A 20,778-nucleotide genomic window follows, 5' to 3' on the forward strand; every position below is an offset into this window, starting at 1 on the left:
CAACCCTCACTGGGTAAGCAGGAAGAATTCCTCCGTTTTGTTGATGTATAGGTGATACAGAATGCTGCTTGTAAAACTGCTCTTTATTAAGTGTTGGTTTTGCCACACAAAGATAAGGATATTCGCCATTGTGGAATATAAATGCATTAAGGATGTACTGAATATACAATGTGAACTTTTTATTTCTAATTATTATATGGCAATCTGCTATAATAAGAAATTGATATTTTTCTGTCCTTTGCCTTCAAACTCATCCTTAACAACTATTCCTTCCTAGAGCTACTTTCTTGGTGGAATATAGTATGTCTGATATACAAATATGAAGCTATTGCAGCTGAAAAATATACGAGTTTCAAAATTTGCAAAAAATGTGGAAACCTTGGTACCCTGCACGTACCAGGATCAGTCCAGACCGTGGGTTGTTCTCTTCCCGCCCCCCCCCCCCCCCCCCCACCAGCAGATGGAGTCAGAGCAAAAACTGAGAGAGCGCTCTCATATAAAGTGGTGCGCCCTCTGTAATTCTTCAGTATTTTCTCTGACTCCAGCAGATCGGGTCTCACCTTCGGATCCCCAGTGTCTTTAGAGATATTTGTTGTTTCTTTCTCTGACACTTTTTTGCCTGGATGGATCACAAATAAAATAGCAAGTTTCAGGGAGGTTTTTTCCTCTGTGGCTGTTCTCCTGCAACTTGCAGGCAGAACTTTTGCTCAGTGGCAGACTTGTCTTTCTCTTTCTCTTATGCTTACTATTTCTGTCATTGGGGGTAAGTGTATATTTTCCCTCCTTACAGGTGTTTATTGGGCTGCCCTAGGGGTGAAAGTTGGTAGTCCAACCTCTCCCTCTCGACCCTCTGCCTGAGAGGTCGTTTTCCTCGGGTCAGCCAGAGTTCCAGAGACATGGCATCCCTCTGACTCTTTGTAAGAAAAAAGAAAGGGCCGCTTTTGACTGCAGAGCAAGCACAGCTCCCTTACTGCCTGCAGGCTTCAGAGCTATTTGGATCTGCTTACCTCCATGCCGCGTCCATCGCGATGCAGTACCTGTGGTGAGCCCGGGTCGAGGCACTCATGTGAAGGCCTGTGTGCCCGGTGCCTCCCCGGTGGGGAGGGCACCTCGGGGACGGTCTGATTCGCGCGCCAAGCTCAGGGGAAGTCTGCTCCGGCGGCCATCTTGGATTCACGTACGGATGCTCCAGCGCAGCCCCCTGCTGACTCAGACACAGACCGGGATTCTTTACTGCTGGTTCTTACTCCGGCTCATCTCCCAGATGCGGAGCCGTCCTCGGGGGACCCCCCTGCCCCTCCCTCTACCATGCCTCCTCTGGAACCCTTCTCGGCGGAATTTATCTTGCTGATGCACAATTCCTATCTGGCAAGGCTTTCCCAGCACCAGGACTAGCCCTCCTCCTCCCCCCCCCCCCCCCTAGCCAAAGTACCCAGACTGGGTGACCCTCCAGACCTGACAGGGCTGCCTCAGGGCTCTGTACCACCTTGGTTGGGTACAGCACCAGGGTTGCCTCCTTGCCCGCCAGCCCCAGGGGGCTCCTTTAGGGTCCTGTCAAGTTCCAGTGGGGTTCCACCAGGCTCTGCCGGATTCCCCTCCCCCAGGGGTCCTGGGGGTGGACCCAGACTTGGCGCACGTAGAGGGTGATGACCCTCGGATACTGCGCCTTTTTCAAAAGGAGGCATTGGACTCGCTTATTTCACATGTCCTGATGGAATTGGATATCGACACTCCCCAGGATCCCCTTGGAACCCAGTACGTCAACACAGAAGAAGGGAGACCCAGTCCTGGCTGGCCTTCGGCCTTCCTCGAAGACTTTTCCTTTTCATCCGATGCTTCTCCAATTGTTGTCCAAGGTGTGGGACACTCCAGAAACCTCTCTGAGGGTCGTCAGAGCGATGGACAAGCTGTACCCTCTCCCAGAAGAGTCCCCTGACCTGCTGAAGGTACCAAAGGTGAATGCTGCCGTTACGGCAGTCACAAAGAGCACAACTATTCCAGTAACTGGAGGAGCAGCCCTCAGAGACCTGCAAGACTGCAAGCTTGAGGTATACTTGAAGAGGGTCTTTAAGGTCTCCACCCTGGGAGTTAGGGCTGCAGTGTGCAGTTCTCTGATGCAGAGGGCTGGTCTCCGGTGGGTACAGCAGCTGCTCGGCACACAGGAGCTTCCGCCGGCGGAGGCTCAGCAGGCGGACTTGCTGGAGGCGGTTATTGCCTATGGGGTGGATGCTTTATGATCTCCTCAGAGTCCTGGCCAGGTCCATGGTTTCAGTGGTCTCGGCTAGGCTCCTCTGGCTCAGAAACTGGTCGGCTGATTCTTCTTCCAAGTCTCAGCTGGGCTCTCTCCCCTTCAAGGGTAAGTTTCTGTTGGTGAGGAGTTGGACCAACTCATTAAGTCGCTTGGAGAGAACAAGGTTCATAAATTACCAGAGGATCGCCCTCGGACCTCCAGGACATATAGCTCCACGCGATAACTATTTCAGGGAGCAACGTCGTTTCCGCTAGGCGAGGCCCTGTCCCTCATAGACCACCTTCTTCAAGATCACAGTCCTGGTCCCATTCCTTTTGGGGTAGATGGCTAGCTCGAGACGCCCTCCCCCAGGGGGCTGTTGCTAAATCCTCCCAATGAAGCTTTGCCGGCCCACTCCTCGACCCCCTCTGATCGGAGGAAGCCTGGCCCTATTCTACGAGGAGTGGGTCAAAATCACCTCAGATCAATGGGTCTTGGATATTCTACGGCATGGTTACGCTTTAGAGTTTGTTCGTCCTCTCAGAGACAGGTTTGTCTTCTCCCTGTGCGGATTAAGAAAGCAGAATGCCGTGCTGCAGACACTGGAGCGTCTCCTGGATTTGGGAGCCATCCTCCCTGTACCTCTACTGGAGCACGGGTCCGGCCATTATTCCATCTACTTCGTCGTCCCCAAGAAGGAAGGCTCTTTTCAACCAATCTTGGATCTCAAGCTAGTCAACAAGGCTCTCAGGATTCCACACTTCAGGATGGAAACCCTGCGTTCGGTACTTGCTGCAGTTCACTGGGGGGAGTTCCTGGCGTCCCTGGATTTGACAGAGGCTTATCTTCACATCCCCATCCTGAAGGACCATCAGCACTTCCTTCGCTTCAAGGTGCTAGGACAACATTTCCAGTTCCAGGCTCTGCCATTCGGCCTAGCGACCGCTCCCCGCATCTTCACCAAGGTGGTGGTGGCGGCGGCGGCGACCCTGCAGAAGGAAGGTATCCTGGTCCATCCCTATCTGGACGATTGGCTAGTCCGGGCAAAGTCTAGGGACCAGTGCCGGCAGGCGGTCGAGAGGGTCTTGTCTCTCCTCCAATCATTCGGCTGGGTCGTCAATTTTGTCAAGAGCAGCCTAACTCCGTCGCAGTCCCTCAATTTCTTGGGAGCTCATTTCGACACCAAAGTGGGCACGGTCTCTCTTCGCATGGATCGGGCTCCGGCCCTCCTCAGCCAGATTCAGCACTTTCGGGACCTCCAGCTTCCCACGGCATGGGACTATCTCCAGGTGTTGGGCTCCATGGCCTCCACTATTGATGTAGTGCCTTGGGTATTTGCCCATATGCGACCCTTACAAAGGGTGTTACTCTCCCGTTGGAAGCCGGTGTCTCGGGAGTTTCAGGCTCTGTTGCCACTAACACCCTTAGCCAAGGACAGCCTGGACTCGTGGCTCAGTCTCAATCATCTTCTCCGGGGGGGGTGGACCTGGAGGTTCCGCAATGGATGATCGTTACGACTGACGCCAGCCTCGCCGGCTGGGGTGCAGTGTGTGGACAACATTCGATGCAGGGTCAATGGACTCCAGAACAGGCTGCTTGGCCCATCAACCGTCTGGAGACGAGAGCAGTCCATCTTGCACTGAAGCACTTCTTCCCCCAGTCCAGGGTTGATCGGTCAGGATCCTCTCCGACAATGCGACAACAATGGCGTACATCAACCGTCAGGGAGGGACAAGAAGTCTCCATGATGCTCGGGAGACGGACAAGCTCATGCCATGGGCGGAACTTCACTTGACCCGCCTGGCAGCGTCTCACATTGCGGGAGTCGACAATGTTCAAGCGGACTATTTGAGTCGCCAACGCCTGGACCCCGGGGAGTGGGAACTGTCCCAGGGAGCGGTGTCCCTCCTCTTCTCACAATGGGGGACTCCCCATCTGGATCTCATGGCCACTCAAAGGAACGCGAAGGCTCCATGCTTCAGTCGCAGGCGAGAGCATGGCGCAGAGTACGTCGATGCCTTAGTCCTCCCGTGGCCGCGAGACCTCTTGCTCTACGTGTTCCCGCCTTGGCCCCTGGTGGGAAGGGTGCTCCAATGAATAGAGTGCCACCGGGGTCAGTGATCCTGGTGGCTCCAGAATGGCCTCGACGACCGTGGTTCGCAGACTTGGTCAATCTAGCGGTGGACGGCCCGATTCGACTGGAACATCTGCCGAATCTGCTGCGACAGGGTCCTGTATTTTTCGACCAGATAGATCGCTTCTGTCTAGCGGCCTGGCTTTTGAGTGGCGCCGGCTGAGAAGATGGGGGTATCCGGAGGCGGTTATCTCCACTCTTCTTCAGACTAGGAAGACTTCCACCTCAGTGTCCTATATCTGAGTCTGGAAAGTGAGACTTGGTGCCAGGCCTCACAACTTTCTCTGTGCCATACGACCATATCCCAGATCTTGTCTTTCTTACAGCGAGGATTGGAGATGGGATTAGCCTACAATTCCCTCAGAGTTCAGGTGGCAGCCCTTGGTGCTCTCGTTCCGCATCGGGATGGATCTCCTCTTGCGATGCACCCGGACATAGGTTCTTGAGAGGGGTAAAGCACCTGAGACCACCGGTCCGCAGTCTTTGCCCTTCCTGGAGCTTGAATTTGGTTCTTCGAAACTTAGGGGGTCTGCCCTTTGAACCTCTGAAGAGGGCTACGCTCAAGGACCTCACCCTCAAGACAGTTTTTCTGGTTTCCATCTGTTCTGCTCGCAGAACTTCGGAGCTGCAAGCCTTGTCCTGTAGAGAACCTTACCTACGTTTCACGGATTCGGGAGTATCCTTGTCTACTGTTCCATCGTTTCTACCAAAAGTGGTCTCCTCTTTTCATTTGAATCAGTCAGTGGAACTACTGCCATTCCAGGCCAAGGAGTCCAAGGACCTTCGATGGCTCGATGTCAAGCGAGCTCTCCTTCGCTACTTGGAGGCTACCAATGACTTCCATGTGTCCAATCACCTCTTCATCCTCTGGAGCGGTCCCAAGAAGGGCAACAAGGCTTCTAAGACCACCATTGCCCGCTGACTCAAGGAATCAATTTCTACTGCGTATGTTGGCACTGGGCGTCCTCCTCCAGATGGCTTAAAGGCTCATTCGCTCCGGGCTGAAGCAGCCTCCTGGGCTGAAAGCCGAGCAGTCTCTCCGCAGGAGATTTGCAGAGCTGCTACCTGGAAGTCGTTGCACACTTTTGCACATCACTATCGCTTGAATCTTCCACCGCTGAGAGTGGGTTCCTTTGGAGCTCAGGTCATTCGAGCTGGGCTATCATTGGCCCACTCTACTTAGGGAAGCTTTGGGACCTCCCACGGTCTGGACTGATCCTGGTACGTACAGGGAAAAGAAAATTATTCCTTACCTGCTAATTTTCGTTCCTATAGTACCATGGATCAGTCCAGACGCCCACCCTATAATTCTATGCTTCTCTGGGGGTTTCTATTGTGGACATACACTTTTCAGCTCGACTGTCTACTTCTCTCAGGACCTGTAAGGGACTGATTAGGAGTTCTTGTTGCAAGTTGCATTTCTACGGGTTCTTATAGTTATTGTAGTTATTGTTAACTTTGTATTGATCCATCCAAGGTTTTTCTTTCTGGCTTTGATATACTTTATACTGAAGGATTACAGAGGGCGCACCACCTTATATGAGAGCGCCCTCTCAGTTTTTGCTCTGACTCCATCAGCTGGTAGGGGGGAACAACTCACAATTGGCCTGATCCATGGTACTACAGGAACGAAAATTAGCAGATAAGGAATAATTTTCTTATGATATATTGCAGCTTTCGTGTGTTATGTCATTAGACAAATAGTTATATATTGTGGTTGTAGAGTCCCCTCGAAGAAGTTAATGGTATGTTCACTAAATGAGAACTGTGTAAAAAAAATCTCTTGTGAATTTCATAAAAATATATAAACACAAAACAGTATACACAACCCAAAAAAACTTTATTTTATTGGCTTTTTAGTGTTTTTGTCTTTATAAGTGTTGATTTAGTTTCTTTACGATAGAAGACTAGTGTTTAGAGCATTAGGCTGTGATTCAGGAGTTAAAGAATCTCACCACTACTACTGACGGTGTCTGATCCTGGGCAAGTCACTTTATCTCCCTCTGCCTCCAGGACCTAGCTGAAAAATAAGGCATGTGTTGCTTTGTGTCTGGCGTTCACAGTTAACAAACTACCTCCTTTTTTTTTTTTTTAATTAACACAATTGACTTTTTCTCCTTTACACTTGCCTTAAAGGTCTGTTTTAAAGGAAAAATCTTTTACAAAGGGCACGTCACATGCTAAAATTGCTAATAGTGCACACTGTTGCAAACATTTGCCCTTTAGTGAACAAAAGTTTTTTTTTGTTTGTTTATTTCAGTTCATATTTGAGTGACTTTTGAAAAGCAAAGTTATGCAAAGCAGCTAGTTAGCCATAAGCACATAGTAAAACTATGGATGAAAATAGTTTTACAAACTGGATTTCCCAAAATCTTTACAGCTCAAGTTCTTACAAACTTGCTACCGGGCTTCTTTGCATAGAAGGTCCCAGTAACAAAATATTGTGCACAAAAGTTTTCTCCCATTAGTATAACACTGTTTTATAGTGAGGATATGGTTTGATGTCTGACTATAAAAAGGACTCTGATGATAGACTTTGGAATGATATCACAACCCTTTGCAATCAAATGTTGAGTAATCAGTAATAGGAAATATCAAAAATTATTGAGAACTGAATGGGGTGGGCTTATTCAGCACTTTCTTTTGCTTAATATAGAGCTGGTTTTGTAAACATACATAGTTTTAAAAATAAATTTCATTTCCAAATCTAAGAGTTTCTTTCTCATGTAAAGTCTGCCTCTCAGCGTAAACCAGCCAGGAGGGATCGGTCTCAGGAAGAAACATTTCAGCTTTCTAGGTGGACTCCTGTGATCAAGGATGTTATGGAGGTAAGAGAGAGGGGTTTGTTGCTCCTTTAATGTAACAATTATTCTTGTCCACCCCACAAGGGTATATTGCAGCTGTCAGTCGTACAGCCATACCCGCTTGTAAGATTATTGTCCTTATCCAGGATAGTTTTTGTCTGTCTTTTGGCCCGGCTTCTTTCACTGACAGCAAAAAGATGTCATCTTACCTTGCTTTACCTCGAAGCTGGCTTTCTTAAACTCACACCTATGCTATTCTGATTTCTTTTCCCGTTTTTTCAGCTTTACCAGATCTTTTTTTTCTGTCCTCATCTTTTTGAGATCCCTTGAATGTTTTGCTCTCGTTTTCTTTCCAGCCACCTGCTCTGAAAACCATCTCCTTTTTTTTTTTCCTCTTCCTTTTATTTACTTGCTCTTTCTAGAATTCCTTTTACCTTAGTCCACTGTTCTTCCACTTCACCTGCCTCTTCCCACCCTACCAGTTCCTCTTTAATGTATGTCCCCATTTTATCAAAGCAGGGACTTTTGAAACCCAGGTGTTTGACCTTTTTGTGACGCCTCTCCATTTTCATACCATCTGGTAATCGGGCGGACATCAGAAAACCTTCCTCCATTCTGTAAGGTTTTATCCGATTTTATCTGACATTTAAATCGGATAAAATAAGGTCCAAGATCATGTAAAGGGAGCAGAAGGCCTACACCTTTCTTGAGGTGGTTAATAGTTTGTTGTAGCACCATAAAATATACAACTGTTTTACATAGTCATTCTGGTTACAACAGATGAAAACCCCTGTGTATAGCTCAAAGCCAGCTTGTACTTCTCAAATGTATTGCCAATTAACCACTCAGCTTAAAGCAGTAATTTAGCCAGTCATCTTACCCTGTCCAGAAGTGCATGAAGATGTCACAGAGTTGGTCTCAGGCTCTCCCACTCTCTTCTGCAGTCGGGTCATCCCTCTGGAGAATTTTGTTCCTGTATTAACATGGAAGGCAGCCAGCTGGACCTCCAGCTGGCGAACGACAGATTAACATCATTGTCTCAGAGCTGCAGACCCAGAATTTAGACACAACTTGCATCTTTTTATCTCCTTCCAGGATGCTATTGAGAACAAACTTGACCCAAAAGAGTGGATTTACTGCTCAGAATGCCCCGCAGCATGGAATGGTTCAGGAGCAGTAAGGTAAGATGCAAAATGGTATTTTTAATAATTTTAAGGTATATTGTTCTCACAGAAGTCTCCGAGGTATATGTTGTTCTATAACTGGGTTTAGAAGATGATAAACACAGGGATGGGTTACCTAGATTGTATTATTTAACTCTTAAGAAAAGCATTTGTTTACCTGTTATCTTCTTTAATGATGGGAGTTACATAAAATGTAACAAATTTTGAGAAAATGGTCATTACTTTCCACTCTAAAGTTTGTTAGATGCCCTTCTTTTGATGCTTGAGTAATAGCCTGATGGTAAATTCTTTTAGGTGTTTTGTTCAAAATATTCAGCAATTTGAGATTTAATGTTTCCTTTTACTTGCATCTTCCACTCTATTCTTAAGAATCAATTTAGTTCATATAGAACTTGATTAATCTCCTTGAAGGTCTTCAGAAATACAAATACAACTCTTTTTAAATTTTCTATTTGCTCATAAGGTTATATTTATAGTCTAAATACATGGTATACATTAAAGGATATTGTCTGGTTTTGTTTTTTAGTGCTCGTCAAAAATACAAGACTAGTATAGTTGATGAACGAAAGAATGAGCCAAAGTTGATCATTTTTATACTTGGAGGAATGACATATTCTGAGATGCGTTGTGCTTATGAAGTCACTCAGGCTAACAAGTCTTGTGAGGTTATTATTGGTAAGTTGCATTTCTGTTTTCATAGGTAAGGAGTAGATGAGAAAAGTCTTTAGGAAGAGGAGAATAATAAAGTGAAATTGCTTACCTGTCAAGAGTTAGCCATACCAGATGGGTGATGTCATCCAAGAGTGTCAAAACAAAAAAAAAAACACGTTCAGAAAACACAAGAAAGTTTTCTGAGCATGCACAGATGTTCTGCGCAGCCACCACTGTGTTAGTTTCCTCTGTCTTTGTAGAAAGCCTAACCTTCATCTCTAAGAGGAGGAGAGTGGGATTGTGTGACTGATTTGTTCTGTATGCGGAGAACATCTATTATGGTTAAGCAACTTTGCTTTCTCCGTGGACAGCAAGACAATAAGCCACACATGCTGAGGGGTGCATGGAAAACATTTGTTATGCTCATATAATCAGTAGTGAAAAACATGCAGCTTGTGTGTTGAAGAAATTGGGAGAAAAGTTGAAGGAATTAAATAAGTTTTTGAGACCTGCTTGCTCAAAGCTATGGACTCCATGTGAAGAATTTTCAAGACAGTGATGAGCAGGGAAGGTGTGGACAGAAGACAAGATGGCAGCCTTACAAATATCTTCAGTAAAAGCAGAGGAAAGATGGACTAAGGGCCTCAGGGGTGATCCAGGAAGCTACAAACCTGGATCACCCCTGGTACTAGGCAAAATGGTAGACACTAATCTGAAGAGCAAAATTACTGACCATCTGGATAGACAGACTAATGCAGTAGAACCAACATAGATTTACTAAAAGGTTGTCTTGCCGTACAAAGATTTTTTTGAAGGGGTTAACAAACATATGGCCAGGTTGATATAGTGTATCTGGATGAAGAGACTCATCAGGAAATGAATAAGTCATGTAATAGGAGGCCATGTCCTATTATGTATTGGTAACTGGCTAAAGGATAGGAAACTGAGTTAGGACTGCATCGTCATTTCTTTCAGTGAAGAAAAGTAAATAATGGAGTGCCCCAGGAATCTGTACTGTGACCAGTGTTTTTTAATGCACTGGTCACAGTACAGATTCCCACAGGAAATGGGAATGATGAGAGGTGATCAAATATAATTTCATTTATTTCTTATATACCCCCAATTTAGAATCTATTTGTCTAAGGTGATATACAACATAATTTTTAAAAAATTTCATAAAATAAAACCAGCATTTAAAAAAAAACAAAAAACATAACCTTACCCCATGCAAACCCAGAACTTGCCTGTCCCCAGTCATTAACTCCCCTTCTGTCACTGTTCACTATATTATCTTCAATTCTTCAGCATAGTTTTCCTATCGGTAAAAGTCCAACTCACTAGGAAACAACCCGATTTTCACTTTTCCCTAAATGTCAGATGATTTAGCTCTAATTGCACCGCTCTGGTCCAGCTACCAAAAACACTCTACTAGGGTTAGCAGCTCTCTGCATGTTTCACTTAGCGGGAACTTGGAGAAGCGCTGTATTCACTGATTGCAAGTTTCACCTTTAAAACAACCTCTATAAACAGCCAGCTCCTGAACCCTTAATAGCCTTAAATATCAAAACCACCCTCTGCCTAACAGGAAGGCAGTGAAACTGCGGTAACGGAGGGGTCGCACTAACCCCGTGAGGACAGCCGTACACGAACCTCTTAGCAGCCGTATTCTGAACAGTCTGTAAACGCTAAATATCGTATTTGGAAGTCCCTCAAATAAATTGTTTATAACAATCAAAGGGGAAAATAACTGAGTAACTGTCTGAAAAGAAGAAACATTCAGGAAGGAACGGAACGTTTGCAATTGGCACAACTTCTAAAAAGCTTTCTGTCCCACCAGAGCAATATCGGACTCCAAATTAAACTTGGAATCCAGCAAAATACCCAAATCCTGCATCTTTTTCCTACTTCTAACTTCTCTATCAGTAATCCTCAAGGCAAGGGGGGAGGGGTCAAAGCCAACTTCAATTGTTCATCCAAATAATTCAAAGTAACTGCTAAGTCTGGACCTGCTGGGACCACTAACTGGATATTGTCAGCATATACAAAGCCTAAGGGTGAGCATAATAACCCCCGTGGCCACATAAATAAATTGAATAGTACCGGAGATAAAGGGAATCCTTGAGGGACTCCACATTCCATCTGAAATGGGTTAGACAGTTCACCTCTCATTGTCACCACTGAAGTTCTCTCACTCAACAAAGAGGATGTCTACTATACCACAGTCCCTCCTATCCCTACTTGTCTACAGCAAAATTCTAGGATTAATTCATCAAAAGCACTGGTCAAATCAAGTAAAATTAAAATACACCAATGACACAAAATGTATTCAGTTGTTAAATCACGAGCCGATTGTGAGGAATTGCAGGAGGACCTTGGTGAGACTGAGGGATTGGGGCAAAGTGATGCATATAGGGAGGAACAATCCAGACTATAAGTGCATGATGCTGGGTTCCATATTAGACATCATCGGTCAAGAAAAGGAATCGTTGTGGACAATACTCTTCAAATCTTTGGCCCAGGGCATGGCAGTGGCTAAAAAAGCAAATAATTTAGGTATTATTAGGAAAGAGATGGAAATAAAGCAGAACATATTAAAATTTCAATGTTAAAAGTAACTATTTTGATAACCTTAATTTTAGAACCTGCTAGGCCCTGGGGTTCAAAGAAAAGAGTAGCAGTTCATGGGCCTCAAAATTAGGAAATGTGCCAGTGGTTCTCAAATCTGTTCTCTTGAACCCCCAGCCTCTTGGGATGTCAGGGCATTTACAGTGAATATACATGAGAGCGATTTGCATGCACTGCCTCAGTTGTATGCAAATATATATATATATATATATATATATATATATATCATGCATCTTTATTGTTGATGTCCCGGGGTTCCCAAGGACAGGTTCAGGAACCTTGGTATGTGCAGCTTTTTCCAGGGCCACTCATCTTCATAAGAGAAGATTAATTATTGGTAAGATGGCCTAGATATAGAAGCAGAATTTTCCTTAAGATATCCATGCAAATGCAGGGTTAAGTGCATTTAAAAATACTTATGTAATCTTTGAACCAGACAAAATCACTGGTTTTAAATGCTGAGAACCAATTTATTGGGGAGGATCCATATCTGTGTGTCTTACTCTGACGGTATTAGAAAATTAACTCTAACACATTTAAAACTACTGAATATTTTATTTGCATTTAACTTGCACCTTTTCACTGGTAGCTCCAGGCAAGTTGCATTCAGTTGCCATAAATATTTCTCTGACCTTAGAGGACGTACAATCTAAGGAGCCTATTCACTGAAGGTTATTTCCCATGTTGTGTCTCTGAGAAAATTGCTTAGTAAATAGGGCCCTAAGATTGTATCTGAGGCAGTAGAGGGTGAAAAGCCCTGCTGGAAGTCATAAGGAGTGTCTTTTGAGATTTGAACCCTGGCTTCCCCGGTATTCAGCCCTAGATGACTTGTTGCTGCTTTGTTTCCTTGTGCTGATGAGCAGTATCTACATTGAAAGTAGCAAGGTGTCACTTTGGGACAATTTCTACAGTGGATTTATATGCATAAATATATTAAAAAAATTAGTATAACTTATGCAGGTAATATCCTGCAAAATTATGTGGGCTTTTGCAAAACTGCCTCCTTAAAGTTCTCAGGTCTTTGAAATGACTTGGCCTTGTTTCATGCTTTGCAGGGCAGCAGAGGAATGTAATTGCATGCAGCAAAGCATACCATGAAGTGCTTTGCTGCTTTCACCCTAAATAAGATGCTTGTTTACCTTGAAAAGCCTGTAGGAGAGAATTCTAATTATCTATAAGCCATAGAAAGTAATGTGTGCATTTTTGTTAAAATATTATTCTGTTTTACCAGGTTCCACTCACATTCTAACACCCGAAAGACTACTAGATGATGTGCAGGCACTTAGCAAACCTAAAGTACCCCAGGAAACCTTCTCTCTGGTGACTGAAATAAAAGTGTAATCAAGCACCATTGTATTTTGATTCTGTTAAGCTCAAATGTATTAAAAGGAAAAATTGCTGTTGTAATTTAAGTGTATATTTTCATGAAATATAGTATAACACTTACAATACTACTGTATATGTTCACTGTGCATACCTTTTTATTTAAATACTGCCACTGCTTTGGACAAAAACAGAACAGCTCGTCCCTAAATACCAATATGGTATTTTATGATACATTGTGTCGACTGTATTTTACTTTAGCGCCGATTTCTAAAATGTGTAAGTGGCCCAAAGGTTTTTCCACTTTACCTTTAGCACAGAAGGCTGAGGCAGTTCTATCTGACAGATTTTTGTGTATAGTGGATCTGGTGTGCTTCTGACCTCTTCAGAGACTATGGAACTGTTTTTGCTTTCTAAGCATTAGTTTATTTCTGGAATTGGCCTCGTTGAAAGAACTCTGACTAGATGAAACTTTTTACATGCATCTCATATGCATGGTAAAGCAGTTTCAACGTGCCTTTCACATGGTACACGCTCTTGATGTGTGTCAATTAATTCAATTTATTGGTGGAAAGGGCTTTTATATTGTGTGTTGATAGTGTAATAAGACTACAACTTGAAATGTTTTAATCAAAATAATGAACTTTCAACAATGCTCTTGTTTTTATAAACTGCTTTTGGGGTTAGAAGACGTTTGTGATTACTCTGGGATGAATTAATTAAAATCATTGTGCCTAGATAAAATTTTATATAGTCTACCTTTCTTATCTTGACACACTTCCCAAGTGTCTGTAGGGAAGAAGAGATGTGGAGCCTTATAATTTTCTGACTGATTCAGTAACTGGTATTTGGTTTTCCTCAAGGAACAGTACACAGAGATCCAATCATTTGTGTTTAAACAAGAAAATTTGCTGCAAAATAAATTGATGGCAATTTTTAAAAATAAATTGTTAGTCTAAAAGGATATTTAGACTAACATCATGTCATTTTTCTGTTGAGAGAGAATCATTTGGGCTTTGAAGAGCAATTTTATAATAACCCGCATAACTTACACATTTCCAAAGTGCAGGACTTATGTGAATAAATTTGTTTTGAAAAATATCCCTAAGGATATGCAGAGACTATTTTCAGGGCATAACTTGTACAGGTTAACTTATGTACATACTTTTTAAAATTAAAAGTGCAGCTCCATCCCCTGGAATACTTATTTTTTGTGCATATAAAAGTATGCATGAAATCAGGTTATGCACATACTTTTATGCACACACACACACCCCAGACATTTGTGTAACAAGCCAGTTACGTGCATAAACAGCTTTGAAAGTAACCCCATTCATGTCTAGCTATTTTTCTGGTTTCAAGTTTAGGTCTCAAGGTGCCCAGTATTCTGAAAGCTTCTTTTCTCTGTGGGTTTCAAGAGGCCTTCTCAGGAGCTTTTTCATGTTTACTGGCTTGGTATCTTAGCTGATCTCAGAGGGCTCTTGGTTTGCTAACAATATGTTAGAGCACAAATCCAAAGTATTTAAACTGTTTTAGGGCTCGAAAAGTAGTGGCTTCAATTTTTAAACTAAGTTTTCTTTATATTTTAATACAATAAATGTACAATATGCAAGTTCAGTGTATTCCATTCTTGCTATGGTTTCTTTGTGTCTTATCCCCAAACTACAAGCAATTTTTGTATTATGGCAGAAATTGAATTAAAAGTGGTTAAATGCAGGGGTTCTTAGCTCTGCTTCTTGAAGACTGCAAAGAGATCTGATTTTCAGCAGCTTCACAATAAATATTCATCAGCTCTATTTGCATATACCAGGGAGGGGCAAAATGGGTTAATTTGCATATTGAGGGTTACTCTGAAAACCAGAGCACAAGAGCCCCCTGTTTGACATAATGTGTTGAAAATGAATAATCTGTAAAAGACTTAGGAGCTTCCATTTGCCCATCAGAAGGAACTGTAGTCTGAGAATAAACAATCTCTGGTAAAATTCTATGAAAACTCAATAAAACTGCTGAGTAAATAAAGCTTTATTCTTTAGCCTGTAAGAAATGTGCTGCACATACATATTTGAACCAGGATCTCTCATAAATAGACTCTTTTTATTGCAAGAAAACAATGGATATGAAAATCTTCTAGCTGCTCAGTAAGAGTTGATATGATACCTTGTATTGTCTTCCATCAATGTACACATACAAAGGATGTTCTTTAGTTCTGATACAGTGACCTAGATAAGTGTCAGAAATGTGAAGAAAATACAGGAAATGTTATTCATTGGCTATCAGGTTATCCATTCCTTGAAAGATTCCAGTTTACTTAAGAAAACGAGATATCCAAATGTCTTCAGATTTATCTTAGTTTCCGAATTCCCTTCGGATATGAAATGGACTAACTTGAAGATTATTTAAAAAGCAAATTTGAGATTGTGAATAAGTGGGAGTAGTTTGCAGAATAGTTAATTGAAGTGATTAATTTTGTAACCTGAGAGTACTAAAGGTTAACATGCACACTACCTGGCTAATTCAGCTATTCAGATTCCCGAGATAAAATGTGCATCAGCGATGTGCCAAATGTATATTTTACTCTAAATGTGCTTTTTAAAACTCCCTGATGCATTTGCATATCATTAGCTTACTCTAGTGGGAGTTTAAAAAAAAAATTGGGGCATTAAGAATGTGTGCTGAAAACAAGCGCAGTTTCTTAATGCCCACATTATTGCATTGGCCTGTTTGGCTGCTAGTGGACAACCAGAATAGTGGGATGTGCAGAATAAATGGGAGTCAGAGGGCAGTAGTCGATATGCACTAAAATTAATACATATGTGCATGCAAATGAGGAAACACATGCAAATTAAGCATTAGTGAACGTATGGTAAATAGTGTGGTGTGCTCTCTTCCCTCTGCTATTTACCATGAGTCCTCTAAAGCCTAAACATTAACACTTGTTTTTTGAACTAGATGTTAATGCAGTGTTTGCACAGGATAGGTGAGCCAGAAGAAAGGTCTTGATGAGCTGGATTTGGCCTGCAGGCTGTATTTTGTCCACCCCTTCCTAGACCTAAGGTCCTTGAACAAGTTCCTGAAGAGAGAAAAGTTCAAGATGGTTTCCCTGAACACATACATTTATTTATTTATGTAACTTTTTTTTTTTACTGTTATTCGAATGGACATCATAATGGTTTACATAGAACTGATGAGAAATACAATAAACAGGGATGGGGGAAGGGGACAGGGGGAAATGAGAGTTCTGAGAAAGGGAAGAGAGGAAAAAAGGACAGAGATAACAAGAGAACAATTATCCATGAGCTAACAAGAGTATTATTTACAAATTTACAGTAGGCATCATACAGTGTACAGAGTAGACAATTGAAAATTGTGGCAATTTACAAGAGGCTAGGAGGGGTTCAGGTCCGGGTAGGTTTGATTGAAGAGCCAAGTTTTTCAAACCTTTCGAATTTTTTTATACCGACTTCCAATCTAAGCTCGAGGGGCATAATTTCCAGAGGGATGGGCCTGCTATGGAGATGGCTCGTTCCCTAGTGGAAGAGAGGTGTGCGGTTTTGAGGCAGGGGGTGACGAGGGTTCCTTGAACTGATCTGGATGGCCGGTTGGATGAGCGGAAACAGGGGGCATTGTCAAGCCAGGCGAGATTATGGTTGTAGAGGGATTTGTGAATGATGGATATCCTGGTTTCCTGGCCTAGCGAACTATTGGATTCTTTGCCAAGTAAAAGGCAATCACACTGCCAGCCAGCAAGCAGCTCAAAGACCCAGTTTGCATTCTCTTTGGGTTCCTGAAAGGATCAAACTAATACACCACACCACACATTACATCCAGACAGGCAGACACCACACTTGGATACAGAGAGAAAAAAACACACCAGGTGCACTGAGATAAAGACAAAAAGCGAGACAGACATATCACACCCAAACAGAGGCAAAGAAACATACACCTCACTCCCAGATTCAGAGAGACAGAAACATCACACTAGGACCCAAAGAGAGAGACACCCTATCCTTGGATACAGCTAGATGCCCACAACCACAGACATCACATTCAGACAGACCTCAACAAACAGAGGCTCAGGCAGACAAGCCCAAAGAAAGAGACACACCACCTTACATAGAAAGATGTATAATACAACAGATAGACCAGCTACATGTCACACAACATCCAGTCAGAGACCCAGACATACATCACTACACCTAGCCATATCATACCATACCACCAACAGAGAAACACAGTCAACTAGACGAGACACCCCCCTCCCCGCACCTAATGCATTATACAGAGACAGGTAAATAGATCATACCATAGCAGATAGACATAGACAGGCATCCCACACTTCTACCACACACAGAGAAACAGATCACAATACACACACATAAAGGGGATGGAGCAGCTCCCCTATGAGGAAAGGATAAAGAGGTTAGGGCTGTTCAGCTTGGAGAAGAGACGGCTGAATGGGGGATGTGATGGAGGTCTTTAAGATCATGAGAGGTTTTGAACGAATAGATGTGAATCAATGATTATTTACTCTTTGGATAATAGAAGAACTAGGGGGCAGTCCATGAAGTTAGCAAGTAGCACATTTAAGACAAATTGGAGAAAATTCTTTTTCACTCAATGCTCAATTAAGCTCTGGAATTTGTTGCCAGAGGATGTGGTTAGTGCAGATAGTATAGTTGGGTTTAAAAAAAGGTTTGGATAAGTTCTTGGAGAAGTCCATTAACTGTTATTAATCAAGTTTACTTAGGGAATAGCCACTGCTATTAATTGCATCAGTAACATGGGATCTTTTTGGTGTTTGGGTACTTGCCAGGTTCTTGTGGCCTGGTTTGGCCTCTGTTGGAAACAGGATGCTGGGCTTGATGGATCCTTGGTCTGACCCAGCATGGCAATTTCTTATGTTCTTACCCCTACCTCTTTCTCCCTGCTCCTGGAACTTGGTTGGGTCGTGAACATAGACAAAAGCAGCCTCAAGCCTTCCCAGTACTTAAGAGTATTTGGGAGTCCAGTTTGACACCAAGCAGGACAAAGTCTTCCTCCCACCTTTGAGGATAAGGAAGCTGAAGTGCCATGTGCATCAGTTGACAAGCAAAATGCGCCCCAGGGAGTGGAGCTATGTCCAGGTCCTTAGTCTGATGGCGTCAGCCCTGGAGGTAGTACCATGGGTGAGGGTACACATGCATCCACGCCAACGCTTTCTGCTGTCACGTTGGATACGCCTCCACCTATCCATGGAAGTATGTTTTCGGCTCAGTGGTGGCTACAAGAAGTTCACTGAAGCAAGGGTATAAGCCTGTCCCTACCCGACTGGCTAGTCCTCACGACAGATGTAAGCCTCCAAGGATAGGGAGCCTACTGTAGGAATTGACAACACAGAGGAGCTGGACCAAGGAAGAGTTGTGCTGGAACGTAAAACCGCCTGGAAACCTGATCTGTCAGATTAGTGTGTCTAATTCCAGGGCCAGGCGGACAGTGCAACAATGGTAGCCTACACAACCACCAGGGAGGAACCAAAAGTCAGCAAGTGTCTCTGGAAATAGATCCTCTTATGGAATGGGCGGAGTTAAATCTACAGAGGATCTCTGCCTCCGACATCGCAGGAAAAGACAACGTCAGAGCAGACTTTCTCAGCAGGGAGAGTGGATCCAGGAGAACGCGCGTTATCGGCCAGAGCCTTCCAGCTCCTGGTAGATTGCTGGGGCCTCCTGTCCATCAACCAACTGGCCGCAGCTCATAATGCAAAGGTCTCCCAATACTTCAGTCGCAGAAGAGATCAGTGTTCCCAAGGGATTGACGCCCTTTTTCAGATCTGGCCCGAAGAAAACTTACTGTATGCCTTCCCTCCGTGGTCTCTGCTGGGCAAGCTCATTCGCAAGATCAAACGCCACAGAGGATTAATCCTTCTAGTGGCCCTGGATTGGCCCAGACGCCTGTGGTATGCAGATATGCGGAGGCTTCTGTTAGAGAGCCCTCTATCCCTCCCTCCGCACAGAGACCTGCTCCAACAAGGTCCGATCCTTCACGAGCACCCAACTTAGTTTTGTCTTAGGGTCTGGACCCTTGAGAGGGCTCGCCTGATGAAGCATGGATATTCGGCAGCAGTAATTGGCACTTTGCTTTTGCGTGCAGAAGTTCTTGACATCCTTGGCATACATGTGGATCTGGAGAATATTTGAGGCATGGTGTGAGGAACATGGGGTGCCCCCTCGGCCGCCCAAAATCCCCATGGTTCTGGAATTTTTATAGGATGGCTTGAACTACGCGTTGTCCTTTTAACTCCTTGAAGGTCGAGGTAGCAACTCTCTCCTGTTTCAGAGGCAAAGAGAACAGAGCCCACTTGTCGGCACATCCGGACTTGGCCCTTTTCCTAAAAGGGGTTAAACACCTCTGACCACCCTTACAGTTGCTGGTCTCTCTGTGGAATCTGCCTAGTATTGGACTTCTTAGCAAGGCCTTCCTTGCGGCCGCTGCGCAGCCTGTCCTTACGTCTGTTAACGCTGAAGACTGTGTTCTTGGTGGCGATATGCTCTGCTCACCACATCTCTGACCTACAGGCATTGTGTCTGGAACTATTCCTCCAGTTGACTCCAGGAACGTTTACAGCTTTGCACTGTTCCTTCCTTCTTGCCAAAGGTAGTCTCAGACTTTCACTTGAATCAGTCCATTTCATTACCGTCCCTAGATGGACACAAGGCCATGGAAGACTACCGCCTCCTAAGTCACTTAAATAGCAGTAGGCTTTTAGTATGGTATCTGGAAATTTTGGAACAGGTGCGCAGGACAGATCACTTGTTTGTTTTTCGCAGTGGAAGTAAACAAGGCAAAGCAGCTGTGCAAGCTACCATAGCTTGCTGGATCAAGGAAGTGATCACAGGAGCTTATGTAGAGGCAGGGAAGCCTTTACCTTTTCAGGTTAAAGCTCATTCTATTAGGGCCCAGGCTGTATCCTGGGCGGAAGTTAAGCTACTACTAACCATGCCCTCAGTCAAAACAGCAAAGTTGACCCAAGTTAGAGAGAGAGCACTGTCTTTGGCAGGACCATTACTATGGAACACATTACCACTAGAATTAAGACTAATGAAAGAAATAAAACTCTTCAAAAAAGGCTTAAAAACTTGGCTCTTCAAAAAAGCATTTCACAGTGAGGTAATGGAATAACAAATGCACAAAACAGGAAATCGCCAAGATAAAGCAGTATTGCCTACTTTTGTTATTTTCTCACAATCTAAGTATTAAATTATAAAGACAGTTAATAGTAAATGGTAACCACACCCTCTCACATTTAAGTATATTATTGAACTATGTAACCGTATAATAATGGCACCCTTGGATAAATTAGAAACGACATATTTGTGCCTAACTGTAAACCGTTGTGATGGTGCTCTACTATACGACGGTATAGAAAAGTTTTTAAATAAATAAATACTGCATCTGCCGAGTAGTGACATTGGTCTTCCTTGCACACCTTCTCCAGGTTCTATCTCCTGGACATCCAGGCCTGAAAGGATTCAGCCTTTGCAAGGGCAGTGCTAACCAGACCGCGGGCACCCTCCTGTCCCCTTTGGGAGTAGCATTTTTATATCCCATTGGTCCTGAGTCCATCTGGCTTCACACCAAGGAATGGAGAAATTACTTACCTGATAATTTTGTTTTCCTTAGCATAGACAGCTGGACTCTGCATCCTGCCCATGAACGGTGCCAAGGAATCACCCATGAGGTGAATCTCAGTTCCAAGAGGTTATGGGTAAGCCTTCTCCCTCTCCCTAGATCAGGGTATCAATAATATTGCTGGGATTCAGTGCTTAGGTTTGGTTATGGTCATCTGTT

The 20,778-nt window shown here is 43.8% G+C and overlaps 1 protein-coding gene across 3 annotated transcripts in view; it reads left to right on the forward strand.

Annotated features, from left to right (window-relative positions):
* STXBP3 (syntaxin binding protein 3) overlaps positions 1-14,573 on the forward strand; it is a 69,377-nt gene extending 54,804 nt beyond the window's left edge. For all 3 annotated transcript variants that reach the window (XM_029618082.1, XM_029618084.1, XM_029618085.1), the window contains exons 16-19: positions 7,097-7,192; positions 8,264-8,349; positions 8,879-9,027; positions 12,860-14,573. In XM_029618082.1, coding sequence (XP_029473942.1) covers positions 7,097-7,192; positions 8,264-8,349; positions 8,879-9,027; positions 12,860-12,969 — 441 coding nt within the window. In that variant the 3' untranslated portion in view covers positions 12,970-14,573. The remainder of the gene's footprint in view (positions 1-7,096; positions 7,193-8,263; positions 8,350-8,878; positions 9,028-12,859) is intronic.
* Positions 14,574-20,778: the final 6,205 nt, after the last annotated feature.

This window comes from Rhinatrema bivittatum, chromosome 10 (assembly GCF_901001135.1).
Source record: "Rhinatrema bivittatum chromosome 10, aRhiBiv1.1, whole genome shotgun sequence".
NCBI classification, from domain to species: Eukaryota; Metazoa; Chordata; class Amphibia; order Gymnophiona; family Rhinatrematidae; genus Rhinatrema; species Rhinatrema bivittatum.